General features: G+C 42.7%; 1 protein-coding gene across 5 annotated transcripts; it reads left to right on the forward strand.

Annotated features, from left to right (window-relative positions):
- The first annotated feature begins 1,388 nt into the window (after positions 1–1,388).
- Positions 1,389–14,119, forward strand: TMEM128 (transmembrane protein 128). 5 transcript variants are annotated; one of them, XM_025386658.1, is made up of 5 exons: positions 1,389–2,028; positions 3,508–3,649; positions 9,224–9,382; positions 11,790–11,898; positions 13,404–14,119. In XM_025386658.1, exons 1-4 carry the CDS (start codon positions 2,004–2,006, stop codon positions 11,887–11,889), a joined length of 426 nt encoding a protein of 141 aa, XP_025242443.1. In that variant the 5' UTR covers positions 1,389–2,003; the 3' UTR covers positions 11,890–11,898; positions 13,404–14,119. The 5 variants fall into 5 exon arrangements, with proteins under 5 accessions (XP_025242443.1, XP_025242440.1, XP_025242441.1 ...); XM_025386655.1 differs by having other exon boundaries at positions 1,395–1,523; XM_025386656.1 differs by having other exon boundaries at positions 1,400–1,523; positions 12,591–14,119.
- Positions 14,120–15,060: the final 941 nt, after the last annotated feature.

The following is a 15,060-nucleotide window of genomic DNA, read 5'->3' on the forward strand; positions in this document are numbered from 1 at the left end:
AGAGTTTCGCCACGTTGGCCAGGCTGGTCTCGAACGCCTGACCTCGTGAATCGCCCGCCTTGGCCTCCCGAAGTGTTGGGATTACAGGCTTGAGCCACCGCGCCCAGCTGGCACTCTTTTCTTGAGTATTTATTACTTTCCTTTTACAAACACCCCAACACATAGTAGATATTAAACAGTGCCTACTAATTCAAATTTTACTTCCTATGTAGCTCACTGGCTCTCCACCCCTGTATTCAATCCACCTGAAATCACTCTCCCTGCTCTCCCACACTCCAGCAGAATAAACTGCCCTTTACATGGACAGTGCTTCTATTATGCCCCATGTACAGTGTTTCTATTATGGCACTGTATTGAAGCTGCTTCCTCTACTAGATTCTTATTTCTGTCCTCACCACTTTAACACACGCAGCCGCTCAGAAAATGCTGGCTATATTGATGAAGTGCTTTCACAAATTTATAAATACAGAGTTATCTTGTAGTACACCTCTGTGGTTTTCTTTGGACCAGGAGCTCCTCACGTGCAAGGCCATGTCTTACTCATCTTTATCTCCACTGCTGGCATGGTGCCTAACAGCTCCTAGCAAATAGTAGGTGCTCAGCAAACGTTTGCGTGGTTAAGCCCACCATTTCTCAGCACATGACTCGGTGGGAAAGGGTTGGGAGAGTAATACGCGGGATTACTGACGGAGAAAAAGTTGTGACCTCGTAACACACAGTTCGTGGGCGTGAGTAGTGTGGAAAACGGCAGTTTGCTGGGAAAGTAATTTAGTTTCCTCGGTTCAGGCTGGGAGGATTTTTCCCAAGTGGCGAGAAGAAGGCTCACGTGAACCACATACAGGTGCTTCTCACTGAAACGCACAACAAATCTAGAGCCAAGTGTAATAACGAAACGGGCCCCAAGAAGTTTATTTAATGCCCAGGGGTCCTCAAGTGGTCACTGCCAGGCTCTAGCATCCTGTCCAGCAGGCCTTTCTCCTCCTTTCAAATCTTGCTGGGCGACTCCTGAAAAGCAAAAGTAGGAAAGAAACTGGGGGCTGAGGATGGAGGCCCGGACAGAGGGTATCTCTCCTGCTCTGGCACCCGGGAGTCTGCGAGGGCTTCGGAAGCGCAGCGTCTCACAGTCTCGCATCCCAGACCTGGACGCATCCTGCGGCAGCGGTAATCCTGGTCCTTCTGGGCTTCCATAGGTCTGAATAAACTTGGGAACCTTTCGACCCGGAAAGCTCAGTGTTTTAAAATTCAAATCGCACCTGCCGACGTGAGAGCGAAACCCTTCAGGCCGACTCAATCCTAGCTGCTCGTTAACTAAAACCGCGAAGAGAACACAGTCTCCAATCCAAACGCCAGGAGGCCCAACTCCGGAGCCGACGCCGGAAGCGCTCTGCCTGACGTCACTTCCGTCGCGTTTTGGGGCGGTACCAAGATGGACTCTTCACGGGCCAGGGAACAGCTCCGTCGGCGATTCCTTCTCTTGCCGGACGCCGAGGCCCAGCTGGACCGCGAGAGTAACGCCAGGCCGGGTGAGGCGCGCACCAAGCCGCCCCGAGGTTCTCAGAGGCGAGGCGCTGGAAAATGGCCGGCCTCCGGCAGCCCCGGCCCAGTCTGAAGGGACCGAGTTTCGGTTTTGCAAGTCGAATATTTGATATCAGGGAAGATCCTTAGAATCGCGTAGTGCTGTGCATCGTCATCTCAGCTGCGCTTCAGAATTCTCTGGAGAGCTGATTTGACACCTGTTTGGAAATATCGGTTAAAATTAAAAATACCCACCGGTTCTAAGTCTTAAGAATTTACCGGAAACATGCCTGTATCGCAGTGTACAATGATGTGCGCAGTGTTTCACCTCTGCATTGCTTGCAATAGCGAATCACTAGAAATACTTGTCTTGCCCGTCAGCAGAAGGCTGGTTAAGTAAATTTGGATATGTGTATACATGACACGCCAGGTCGACTTGTATGTACCAATAGGGATGATTTTCAAAGGGAAGTGCGGAACACTATGGTATGCCGCCATTTGGGTACAAAACAGGTAACCTGTGATGTATGTTCACCTGTAGGTGCATAGAATAATGGAAGAATTCAGTAGAAATTGTAAGTGGTGGTTGCTTCTGGGGATTAGATCTGAGGTTAAGGATGGGAGTCAGATACCTCATTTTGGATATTTGTAACCCATATGTTTTAAAACCGTGTCCATTTATTACCTTTTCAAAATAAACATGAATTACCTGATGCCCAGGCATGATGATGTATACATTTTGAGGATATTCCAGAATATTATGAACATGCTTCGTAGGGTTTCCGATGGTCATCTAAAGGCCCAAAACCTCATATGTGGACCATTCATTCTCACGTGAACACAGAGGGCATGTCAGAATCCTCGGAAAACTTTCTAGAAATCATCCATCTGACCCAACCTCCATCCACCCTTTCTTTCGGATTGCGTTCCAGACAGGAAAAATGACTTGTCCATCACCTGTCTAGACAGGGCTGTGCTGGAACTAGAGCTCTGGTGTGCCGTTTCCACTTTTGAGCTGTGTTTAAAGTAATGATTTAGTTATAGGCTGGGCATGGTGGCTCACGCCTGTAATCCCAGCACTTTGAGAGGCCGAGGCAGCCTGATCACGAGGTCAGGAGTTCGAGACCAGCCTGGCCAAAGAGACCAGCCTGGCCAACATGGTGAAACCCGGTCTCTACTAAAAATACAAAAATTAGCCGGGCGTGGTGGCAGGCGCCTGTAATCCCAGCTACTCGGGAGGCTGAGGCAGGAGAATTGCTTGAACCCGGCAGGCGGTGGTTGCAGTGAGCTGAGATGGAACCATTCCATTCCAGCCTGGGCGACAGAGGGAGACTCTGACTCAAAAAAAAAAAAGTAGAATTTAGTTATAAAAGTATTCTTGAAAGACCACAAGTCCAGTTCATGCGCTACCATTTGCCTTTGGCATTTTTCCTAATCAGCAGGACTAACTCCTTTCCTAGAAGAAACGTGAAACATATTAAAATTCTTACATTTCCAGCTGGCATTGTTATTTCCGAAAGACGATGAAAATGTAAATTTGATTTCAAAATATATTTAGAGGAAATAAATTGACTGTATTTGTTAGTGGGCTCTTATTATTTTTTGTAAATATAAACCTAGCTCAAGGGTTTTTTTTGTTTTTTTTTTTTTGAGACGGAGTCTCGCTCTGTCGCCCAGGCTGGAGTGCAGTGGCCAGATCTCAGCTCACTGCAAGCTCCGCCTCCTGGGTTTATGCCATTCTCCTGCCTCAGCCTCCCAAGTAGCTGGGACTACAGGCGCCCGCCACCTCTCCGGGCTAGTTTTTTGTATTTTTTTAGTAGAGACGGGGTTTCACTGTGTTAGCCAGGATGGTCAAGGGTTTTACAGAAGAATTTGTTATCATGGGAGAGACTCTGGTTCCTAGCTCTAGGAAATGATTTTATTTGGCTTAAGTGTAATTTTTCCTCGCAAAATTATGGTAACTTAATAAGTTGAAATCTCCCTTATTTGCAGAAACCTCCACAGCTGTTCAGAAAAAGGAGAAACCTCTTCCAAGACTTAATATCCATTCTGGATTCTGGATTTTGGCATCCATTGTTGTGACCTATTATGTTGACTTCTTTAAAACTCTTAAAGAAAACTTCCACACTAGCAGGTAAGAAAACTTTATTGCTTCATAAATTAAACGCATGTCTGATTTTTCGTGTTATATTTTGTTAGTTGAATTCTTCAAACAGTAAGCACCTACTCTGTGCCAGGCCCTGTGTTGGAGGTGCTGGTGATACGAAGATGAATATGAGATGGGGATCAAAGGGTACATATTTTTAGTTGTAAGATGAATAAGGTCTGGGGATCTAATGTACATACAGTATGGTGACTATAGTTAATAATGCTGTATTGTATACTTGAAATTTTCTAAGAGTAGGTCTTGTGTCTTCCCCTGTTCCCTGACCAGTGGTAACTGAGGTGATGAGTGTGATGATTAACTTGATTGTGGTAATCATTTCACAATGTGTGTGTGTATATATATATATATCAGGTCATCACATTGTACATCTTGAATATATAAAATTTTAATTTGTCCATTATACTTCAATAAAGATGGAAAAAATAAAACCAATGGAAGGATGTGTGCTCTGGGCATACACAGTAGAGTGGAAGAGAACTGGAAGTTATTTTTGTGCAAATAAATATATTGTAGGATGATGAAAGTAAGAAATTTAAGAAGGACCTAATCCATTTGGGGAAAAAAGGAGGGAGAAAGACTGACTGAAGGTCTTCATGAAGACCAAGTACAAGAGTACTGGGAGGAAGGCTTGAGAACTGTGGCCGGTGAGAACCGGGTCTCAAGGTTGGTTTCAGAGGGTACTTACAGCTGACAAGGTAACTACGGGGTGTGACTGCGTTGGAGTGCAGGTGAAGGTCAGCAGTTGTGGCCAGGCCAGATGTACAATAGTTCCTCATTCACAGGGGCTGAGATCCCTTCAGTATAGTCTCCAGAGCTGACATGGAGGAGAGGGTTGGAATCATATCCTAGGGTCCTTACTGCACATTGGAGAGTGATGTGGAGACCCTCAGATAATAAACAGAAAGGAGAGGTATATTGGTGAGCAGCAGAGCTGGCATTGGGAGGGCTGGTGTGCTTAGGGTCAAGAGTAGTAATTTGGAAGTACCAGTGGGGTTAGGAAGATGCAGACAGGACTGTGGTCCCCTGGTATCACAGCAGGACACATGATTTCTCCTCAAGGGCCTTCAGGAGGAGACTGTCGAGCCACATGGAACAAGCCCTCGGGAAAGTAGGCAGAGGGGAGTTTATTTAAACTGTCCTCTACTTTCTAGGGGAGAAACTTTCCCTAAACACTCCCATCTTCTGCCCTTCCCTGTCACTCACTCCTTTTTGGGAGGTGGCGTGACTGATTGAGTGTGTGATGAAGAATTGGACGAAGGTAGCTCAGCACCTTCTCCTGCACGTCAGCTGCCTGTAGGAAGTGCACAGTCTGGTCTGCCTTCCCACGGTGTCATTTCACGGGGGCAGCCCTCACAGGCAAAGGTCTCTAGGTTTTCATTTTGACCTGGAACCCAGTGGGTAAGCCTGCCTGTTTCTGGGTCTCAGAGACCCGGTATTAGGAAGTGCTTTGTCACCACTCACGAAAGCCATATTCTTCCCACCGCTGCATCAGTATAACAGACATTTAATCTTCATCAGCTTGACTCAGTCATCTGTCTTAGAATGTGGGCTGGGAAAAGAGGGATGGATACTTTATTTTTATTTTGAGACAGGGTCTTGCTGCACTGTCACCCTCCAGTGGTGTGATCATGGCTTACTGCCTTGACTTCCTAGGCTCAAGTGATCCTCCCACCTCAACCTCCCAAGTAGCTAGGATTATAGGCGCACACTACCATGCCTGGCTAATTTGGTTTATTTTGTATAGAGACGAGGTCTCTTCATGTTGTCTAGGCTGGTCTCAAACTATTGGGCTCAAGTGATCCTCCCACCTTGACTTCCTAAAGTACTGGGATTACAGGTGGGAGCCACTGCACCTGCCTGGAGGGGAGAGATACTTTAATCACCACCAACAGCAGCTGCTCTTTCCTTCATCAGAGACTTTACGGAACCTGAGACGTGTTTGGCTGTGGGTGCCAAACACATGGAAGGTGCATTTCTAGCTCTCCAACAACTCACTTTAGGCTGCAGCAGACAAGTGACCAGGCCTCGTGTGTGCTCTGTAAATGTAGGCGCAAGGTATTATGGGAGCGTCTAGGAGGGGTACCTAGTCCAGGTCAGCCTCAGGACTGAGATCTTTTTGAGGTTTTAGGAGATGTGAGATAACTTCTCTATTTGTGTCCTTTTATTGGGTATTTCTGGTAGTTTAAATAAATGGCAGAGTAAGAAATGATCACATATAAGATGTTTGGGGGCAACTGCAGTGAAGTGGAGTGCCCAAGACCACACAGCTGCTGTGTGGCGAAGCCGGGACACAGACAATGGGACCAGGGCTGTGGGGGTTGGAAAAAAAAAGTAGAAGTCATAAATCTGTCCTCAACAAGGTGTCATCTTAGAGAGCAAAAGGCATAAATGCATTCTCAAAGGCTGAGGATTTTGAGTCGCATTGTTTTCTTGGGAAGGACTCATTAAGGGGTGTTGGAGGGTATTGAGCAGCCATGAAATGAGAGGGCGGCACAAAAGACAGTGCTGGCTGAGTTCTGCTTTTGGAAAATGGCTAAAATGGCTTGTTCCTCTGACACCTGAGGTGATTTCTTTTTCCCCTGGCTGTAGCCTAGGTTTAGAAGCTTGAGGCCTTAAGGTTCTTTATATTGTTCAAAGATAGGAGAGCAGGTCCGTATTAAAAACTGAAAAACACTGTGATGCTATAGAAATCACAGTTTAAAAAACTCTGCTTGTGTGCATCAAAATCAACTGTGGACTTAAAAGCAGAAAGCAAAATTAAAATCCCAGATGCTTGGGCCCAGAATTTTGGAAACTGGGGACTAGGTAGTTTCTCTCAGAAAGGTGCAAGGTGATTATGATATAAAGCCAGGGCCGAGGACCACTGACTGATAGTATTATATTTTGTTCAGGCAGTTTAAAAATTTTTCTTAGGCCGGGCACGGTGGCTCACGCCTGTAATCTCAGCACTTTGGGAGGCTGAGGTGGGTGGATCAGCTGAGATCAGGAGTTCACGACCATCCTGGCCAACATGGTGAAACCCCGTCTCTACTAAAAATACAAAAGTTAGCTTGGCATGGTGGTGTGCACCTGTAATCTCAGCTACTCAGCTACTCAGGAGGCTGAGGCAGGAGAATCGCTTGAAACCGGGAGGTGGAGGTTGCAGTGAGCCGAGATCGTGCCATTGTACTCCAGCCTGGGTGACAACAGCGAGACTCTGTCTCGAAAAAAAAAGAAAAAAAAATTTCTTATATCCTTTACCAGTATGTGCTTTTCAGCCTTTTGTCATCACCCCTAAGGAGTCTTTTTAGACATTTTTTTTCTAATCATCCCTGTGGAATGTGGAGTTAGATAAACTATATATTCACTTATATACTGCATGCATATCTGTGCTTTATACATACAATTAGAGCCAGATTTTTTTCTTCACTTTGGGGGCACTACTCCCCACAGTGAGACTGCACGCTCTAGCAGAAGAGAGGTCTTTGAAGACTCCTAAAGATGAACATGGACATTTTTTCCTCATAGATATAACTTGAGTGATGGCCGGGCATGGTGGCTGATGCCTGTAATCCCAGCACTTTGGGAGGCTGAGACAGGTGGATCACTTGAGGTCAGGAGTTCGAGACCAGCCTGGCCAACATGGACATGGTGAAACCCCATCTCTACTAAAAATACAAAAATGAGCTGGGCGTGGTGGCCGGCGCCTGTAATTCCAGCTACTCGGGAGGCTGAGACGGGAGAATTGGTGAACCCGGGAGGCAGAGGTTGCAGTGAGCTGAGATTGCGGCACTGCACTCCAGCCTGGGCAACAGAGCGAGACTCTGTCTCAAAAATAAATAAATGAAAATAAAAATAACATGAGTGGAATAATAATGATTATGATTGAGGGTGAGCTGTGAGGAGCACTTTGCTGACTACTTGATTTAATTCTTACAGCTATTCTGAGTTAAGTACTGTCAATATTTCTGAAACACACGGAGGTTAGGTAATTTGCCTAGGGTCACAAAACTAGTCTTACTCAAGTTAAGATTCAAACCCATATAGACAGATTTCAGAGGCTGTGCTCTTAACCCCTTCACTCTGCTGCCTCTCGTGACTCCGAATCTCAGAATTGCATCGTCATAAAAAGCCTTCATGGAATCTGGAACCTTGCATTATTGGAAGCTCACTTTGTGCCTTTGTAACTTAACAGTTGTAGCCATCTGTTCTCCCTCTCTCTTCCACGTGGACTGTCAGGCTTTTCCCATAGTGAAGCAGATGATGATGGGATATTGGATTGAGTTGGGAGAATGGGAAAGGGACTTCAGTCCCCAAGTCCAGCTGGGGTGGAGGGAAGGGGTTGTCCAGGTTGCCTGACACTGGCTGAATCAGATCACAGGCAGACTTGGAAGGGAGTCAAAAGGCATTGGCATTGAGGGTGAGGTGGTGGGTAGAAGATATTTTGAAAATGGGAGAATTTCATTTAGGAATCTTTTATGAGAGAAAATTTGAATTATAAAGTCCACTTAACTTGGAGGAATGAAGTTTCCCAGTGATAAACTTCTTTAATCCTGTCACACTCAAAACTTCAGAAACAACCAGAAAGCCACTATCTTCCTTGTATTTTTGTTTTTATTTATGTTATTTTATTTTATTTTATTTTATGGAGACAGAGTTTCACTCTTGTTGCCCAGGTACTCCAGGCTGGAGTGCAGTGGCGCCATCTCAGCTCACTGCAGCCTCTGCCTTCTGGGTTCAAGCGATTCTCCTGCCTCATCCTCCCAAGAAACTGGGATTACAGGCATGCGCCACCATGCTTGGCTAATTTTGTATTTTTAGTGGAGATGGGGTTTCTCCATGTTGGTCAGGCTGGTCTTGAACTCCTGACCTCAGGTGATCCGCTTGCCTCGGCCTCCCAAAGTATTGGGATTACAGGCGTGAGCCACTGTGCCCGGCCTCTTCCTTGTATTTTTAAAGAAAATGCATTGTCGTGATCAGACTTTTCCCTTGGTTGGTTGGCTGATGAGAGTGTATATGTAAATGCATGTATTTCAGGTCTGTCTTTTCATTCTTTCCTGAGTTGTGTGTCTCTTTTTCTGACCCCCATCTTCCATAGATTGAGACTTTCTGAAAGTCTGGATTGTTTAAGTATGGCTTTCTCTGCACCACTTGATATTCCTAGAAGTAGATTTTTTTTTTTTTGAGACAGAGTCTCACTCTGTCGCCTGGGCTGGAGCGCAGTGACGTGACCTTGGCTCACTGCAACCTCCGCCTCCCGGGTTCAGTTGATTCTCCTGCCTCAGCCTCCCGAGTAGCTGGGACTATAGGCGTGTGCCACCACACCTGACTAATTTTTTATTTTTAGTAGAGACGGGGTTTCACCGTGTTGGCCAGACTGGTCTTGAACTCCTGATCTCAGGTGATCCAGCAGCCTCGGCCTCCCAAAGTGCTGGAATTACAGGAGTGAGCCACTGTGCCCGGCCTCTTAGAAGTAGATTTTTAAGCTGTTAATGAAAACTTTTAAGATACCCGATGATTCATTAAGTGCTGTCAGCCCTCTTACTGTTTTTATCTCCACAGCTGGTTTGTCTGTGGCAGTGCCTTGTTGCTCGTCAGCTTATCAATTGCGTTTTACTGCATAGTCTACCTGGAATGGTATTGTGGAATTCAAGAATATGATGTCAGGTATCCAGCCTTGATACCTATTACCACTGCCTCCTTTATTGCAGCAGGAATTTGGTAAGTTAACTTTGAAATGACTAACAGGAATGAACAACAAATTTTTTTTGATCAGATAGTGATATACTTGGTCCAAACTTTGAAAGAAAAACGGTATAACAGAAAAGTAGTCTCCTGGTCATTCATGCTCTCTGGTTCCCTTTTCATTAGTATCTCTTTCTCCTTCTATTTATGGATCTAGTTATTTAAAGCACAGATGGTGACATTCTGTACATATTTTGCATTTTGCTTTTTAAATGTATCTGACATACAATACATATAGAAAAGTGGAAAAAACTAAAATGAATGAATTAGTGAATGAATTCTCATGAAGTGAATATTGGTGTAAATCGAGCCAGCACACTGGGAACCCCCTTCATTCTCCCTCATAGTTCCTACACCTTCCCTCCTGCCACAGGTAAATACTGCCCTGACCTTCATAGTAACTACTTGCTTTGCTTCATTAGGTATTCTATTTGTTTCATCTACGCTTTTGAACTTTATAGAAAGGGATTGGTACAGGGTGTATTCCTTCACATTGAGCTGGCTGTGTGCAGCATTATGTGCAATTCTTTCATATCGTCGCCCGGAACAGTGACTCATCTTCATTGCCCTTTTGCATTCCATTGTTTAATTGAATCCCAGTTTCTCTTTTCCATTGTTGATTGTGTTTAGATTTTTTTCAATTTGGGGTTACTATAAAGGATGCTATAAAGAGCATTCTTGTATAAGGCTCTTGTAGCACCAACTGAAGTTGGTGTGTGTGTGTATGTGTGTGTGTGTATATATATATATATATATATGTACCCCAAGGGGTAAAATTGTTGAGTGTACATACCTTTGACTTCAGTAAATCATGCCAAACTGCTTTCCAAAGTGGTTGTTCATCTTTTTTTTCCTTTTATTTTTCAATGGATTCTTATAGTTTGGGATTCTTCCATAATGGTACTTATAGATGTTTCTCATTCTTTTAAGCAGTTGCATAGTTTTCACAGCATGGACATATCATGATTTATGTAACCTGTCTTCTGCTGTTGGACTTAATTATATTTATACTCAAACAATGCCACAATGAATAACCTTCTTCATAGGTTAATTAAGTACTCAATGAAAAGTACAGGGTTTTTTGAGTTTGTTTATAAAAGTAAGACTTGCTCACTGAGGAAAAAAAATCTGTAAATTACAGAAAAACACAAAGGAAATACATCCTATGATCCAACCAGAAAGAAAACTAGTTTTCCTATGTTGTGTGTAGCTCTTTAGTTTTTTCTTTCTTTATATCAATTGACTTTTTTTTTTTTTTGGAGGGAGACAGGGTCTCACTCTGTCACCCAGGCCAGAGTGCAGTGGTGTGATCACAGCTCACTGCAGCCTTGACTTCGCAGGCTTAAGTGATCCTCCTACCTCACTCAGCCTCCTGAGTAGTTGGGACCACAGGCACATACCTCCACACCTGGCTCTTTTTTGTATTTTTTGTAGAGATAGGGTTTCGCCATGCAGCTCAGGCTCGTCTCAAACTCCTGGCCTCAAGCCATCTGCTTGTGTCCGCCTCCCAAAGTGCTGGGATTACAGGCGTGCACCATGACCACCTCAGCCTAATTGAATTTTTATTTTGGAAGAACCACATACCTTTATACATATTCAGTTTAAATATATTCTTTCTATGACTCACTTTCTGTAGTTGAAGTTCAAAGTTGTTTGACAGTGTGATACGGTTATTGTTAACATTTTTAGTGATGTGGCGGCATACAGATATGTTGTTTTACTTTTTCCCATAAGGCTAAGGCCATCTCCAGAAACATTAATTTTGTAGACAGTGTGATTATAGTTATTTAATACTCACACTTATCAAAATATTATATATTAAAACCAATAACTATCTGAACTTATTTGAATATAGTTTTCCCTATTCTGTTCTTAGAAATTTCAGTCATTAAAAATCATTTATACTTAGAAAGTTTTTAATTTTACTTTGATGACAGGAATAGTGTTTTTCTCAATGAAAGATATAATAGCAGCTTATAAATGATAACTGTTTTCATTCTGTTTTTAAGAGAAAATACTTTGATATTTTTTACCGTGATAATTTAGTGTGTGATTTCATAAAAACGAGCTGTAGCCATTTACATTCTTGTTCAGGTGCAGAAACTAAGAGACTTCAGTTTCTATTAAGCCATGTCAAGTCCTATTAGGAGACCTTTAGTGGTTTCAGTTCCAGGGCCTTCTTGAAGAAATTGTGGTAATTGTGTAAGTATATCTAGAGTTTTCCTTTTCAGCACTGGCTAAGTCACATAAGAGAATTATGATACATAGAGACAGTTGCTGACTGGATGAACTTTTCCACATTGAATTCTTTAAATCTAGATTCTAGAGTAAAATATATTGATGCATATCAGAGTCGTCAACTGTTTATTTGTTGTTTTTTCAGCTTCAACATTGCTCTATGGCATGTGTGGTCATTTTTCACTCCGTTGTTGTTGTTTACCCAGTTTATGGGGGTTGTAATGTTTATCACACTCCTTGGATGATTTTTGAAGGTAAGATATCTGGAATGGTTTTTCTAAAAATGAACTCGTTTGAAAAATGTCTTTTATGACAATTTTGTTGTCCACACTAGAATTATCCGTCCATTGACCTCTGAGATAGAAGGGATTGAGACTCTTTTTTTTTTTTTCTTTGTAGACAGGGTCTTACTCTGTTGTCCAGGCTGGAGTATAGTGGCATGACCGCAGCTCACTGCAGCCTTGACCACCTGGGGGCTCAAGCAATCCTCCCACCTCAGCTTCCCAAGTAGCTGGTATTACAAACATGTGCTACCATGCTTGGCTAATTTTTAAAAAAATGTTTTGTAGAAACAGAGTCTTCCTATGTTGCCCAGGCTGGTGGGGATGGAGGACTGAGACTCCTTCTTTTGAAAAAGTTGGTTCTAAGTTACTACTTTTTAGAAAAGGTACACTGCCTTTCAAAGACCTCATAAAGACAGGATTTGCACCTTCCAATATAGTTAAATTCACACATTAGACCATTTTATGTTGAGATCATATTAATTTCTGTCAGCTTACATTCAATGACTGTTGGCTAGATCATTCTTAAGAAATGGGAATACAGGAAGAATGGACAAAAAAAAATCTGCCATCTTCTAACTGTCCTGACTTCCTCAGAAAAATGTGTTAGATGACACAATCAGCTTTGGTTTGGTGTTACTCATAGAATTTCTGCCTCCCCGCAGATAACCCCATCCTGAGATCTGCTGCCTTACACAGTGGAGGCTGTTTTCTGAGTGTCGGATAACTCTGTTATTAAATAAGTGTATATTGAGAATGCTTACTCCAGATGCCTAGGGGCATAGTGAAAAGGACAAAGTGCCTCCTGTCAGGTCACTTACATCAGAACTTGCAGAAAATCTGCTTTATACAGTAGTTGACAGGTGTGGAAACTGAGGCCTATGGAAATGAAAGTTAATACACTAAATTTTCAAGATGTTAATGAAAAACTGACATTTCTGCCAACAGCATGCTCTCTCTATGGGATTTAAAGGAAGGTCAGTGGTAACCATGTACAGAAGAAATGGACATAGTCTCATTGTTAGCAGTCTGAAAATAGTTGCTAGCACCTCCATGCCCGTTCCAATGTCTGCAGCCTCCTTCATGCACCCGCTGTGTCTTGGGATCACTGGGAGCCCTCACTGGAGGCCCTTCATTCCTATACACGTGTGGTGCCACAAGCGGCTCTGGGCCTGGAGGAATCCTGCACATCTCAGAACACTTCCTCACCTGACCCTGTCAGCCATCTCTCTCCTCATGTTCTCAGCCCCTTCTTTGGCTCTTCAATTTTGAGTTTTTACAGATGTTTGGGAGCTGTTACTCTGACATGAATTTATAATTGGTAATGGAGACTCAGACAGTGTTGTAGATCACAGAGTGAACTATGCTTTTTAGTGTTAAATGCAATAGCTTAAGATAGAATGTTTTCCTTGGTACATAAATGCTGGTTTTCTTTCAGATTTAAGGACATATACTTTTTTTTTTTTTTTTTTTTGAAGAGACAGGGTCTTCTATGTTTCCAGGCTGGCTTTGAACTCCTGGGATCAAGTGATCCTCCTGCCTCAGCCTTCAAAGTAGTTGGGACTACAGGCCCACGCCACCTGTGCCTGGCTGGACATGTAAATTTGAAGTGAATGGTTAAACATCCAGCTAGCTGAAAGTATGGCAGACCCTCACAGAAAAGCTACAGTGTGTTTTTGCAACTATGAAGTGAATGATTTCCTGGGAAAAATTGTGACTTTGTATAACTGTTGTTGAAATCAGAATAAATTATATTTCACTTGCATATTCTTAAATTATTAAAATTTTCAGAAGTCAGTGATATAGGAATACTATTTTGCAATGTGAATCCATTTGAATATTTGGAGAAGGTGGTTTCATTATAGGTGCATAATGCACTCTTAATATTTTAAACAAATAGTTCACTCTTCCATTTAAGGGATAGCAGTTCCTTATATAAAATGACTGGATGTGTATAAAGGAATTATGTTGTCATGTGCCTTTAACCAGCTTTAGTAATTACTATAATCTCATATTTATGATAGTTTTGTTAGGTACAGGACCAAATGAAAGTATTTTACGTTTTCCCATCACTTTAGATTTTATCATTGTGTAAATTACTGGGTTTTTAGCATTTCCTAATGTGAAGTTTTAATCATTTTTAAGTATACATATTTTTTTCTGTACCATTTAAATAAAATATTTTTATAACTTTCTTGTGAGTTTTCTTCATGCAAACTTTGGAATAACTTCTGGTTTTTAGCTATTAGCACTTTGAATTAACTATATAAATAACAAGGGCTCTGTTCTTCAAAGACTTTATAAAGACAGTATTTGCACTTTCAAATGCAATATGTCTGCATTTAATCTAAACAGCATAAGCATTGTGACAGAAGGTACCTCATGTTGATTGTTTTCTCTGTAAGGTGACTTCTAATAATGACCTGACTTAATCACCACTTGTCTGTGTGTCTGGTTCAGATCATACCCTGCCATTTACTAGCTGCAAGACCTTCAGCAGTATAGATTTAGTATCCCTAATTTCAAAATCTGAAACTTTTTGATTGCTGACATGACACTCAAAGGAAATGCTCATTGGAGCATTTCAGGTTTTGGAATATAATGCAAATATTCCAAAATCTAAAACACTTGTGGTCCCAAGCATTTCAGAGAAGTAGTAGTCAGCCTGTTGTCTTTTTTCAGCTGTGAAGTGGGAATAATATCTGTCTTATTGTGGGTTGTGGGTAATAGTAATAATGTTTGTGAAACACCAATTACAGTGCCTGACACACAGTAGGTGTCCACTCAATAAATGGTAATGGAGAGGGAAAGAAAGGGAAACCAGAATCTAGGATCAGGAATATCACATCCGGTTATGACATTTGCAAAAGGGAAAGTCAGGCATGATGAGTAGACAGAAGCAAACCCAGCTTGTGGTCATGGGTATGTGCAGGTGTGGCGAGAGTGGCATTTAAAATAGGGAGCAAGGCCACGCGAAGGCCATAATCAGGCAGCTGAGTCAGGCAGTGATGAATCAGGCAATGATGTCAGGGTCCAGCATAACTGAGGCTGCAGCTCTGGAAGGTAGGGCATTTGGATCAGATCCCCTGGAGGGAGCTTGGGTGAAGAGTGCCCCATGTCAGCCTTCACACATTT

Source organism: Theropithecus gelada, chromosome 5 (assembly GCF_003255815.1).
Source record: "Theropithecus gelada isolate Dixy chromosome 5, Tgel_1.0, whole genome shotgun sequence".
NCBI classification, from domain to species: Eukaryota; Metazoa; Chordata; class Mammalia; order Primates; family Cercopithecidae; genus Theropithecus; species Theropithecus gelada.

Bases quoted from the DNA above. Each gene is read 5' to 3' on its own strand.
- TMEM128 (XM_025386655.1), top strand. From the start codon at position 1,427: ATGGACTCTTCACGGGCCAGGGAACAGCTCCGTCGGCGATTCCTTCTC. The intron at 3,650-9,223 runs GTAAGAAAACTT...TTATCTCCACAG, and splicing joins GAAAACTTCCACACTAGCAG to CTGGTTTGTCTGTGGCAGTG. The intron at 9,383-11,789 runs GTAAGTTAACTT...TTGTTTTTTCAG, and splicing joins TTTATTGCAGCAGGAATTTG to CTTCAACATTGCTCTATGGC.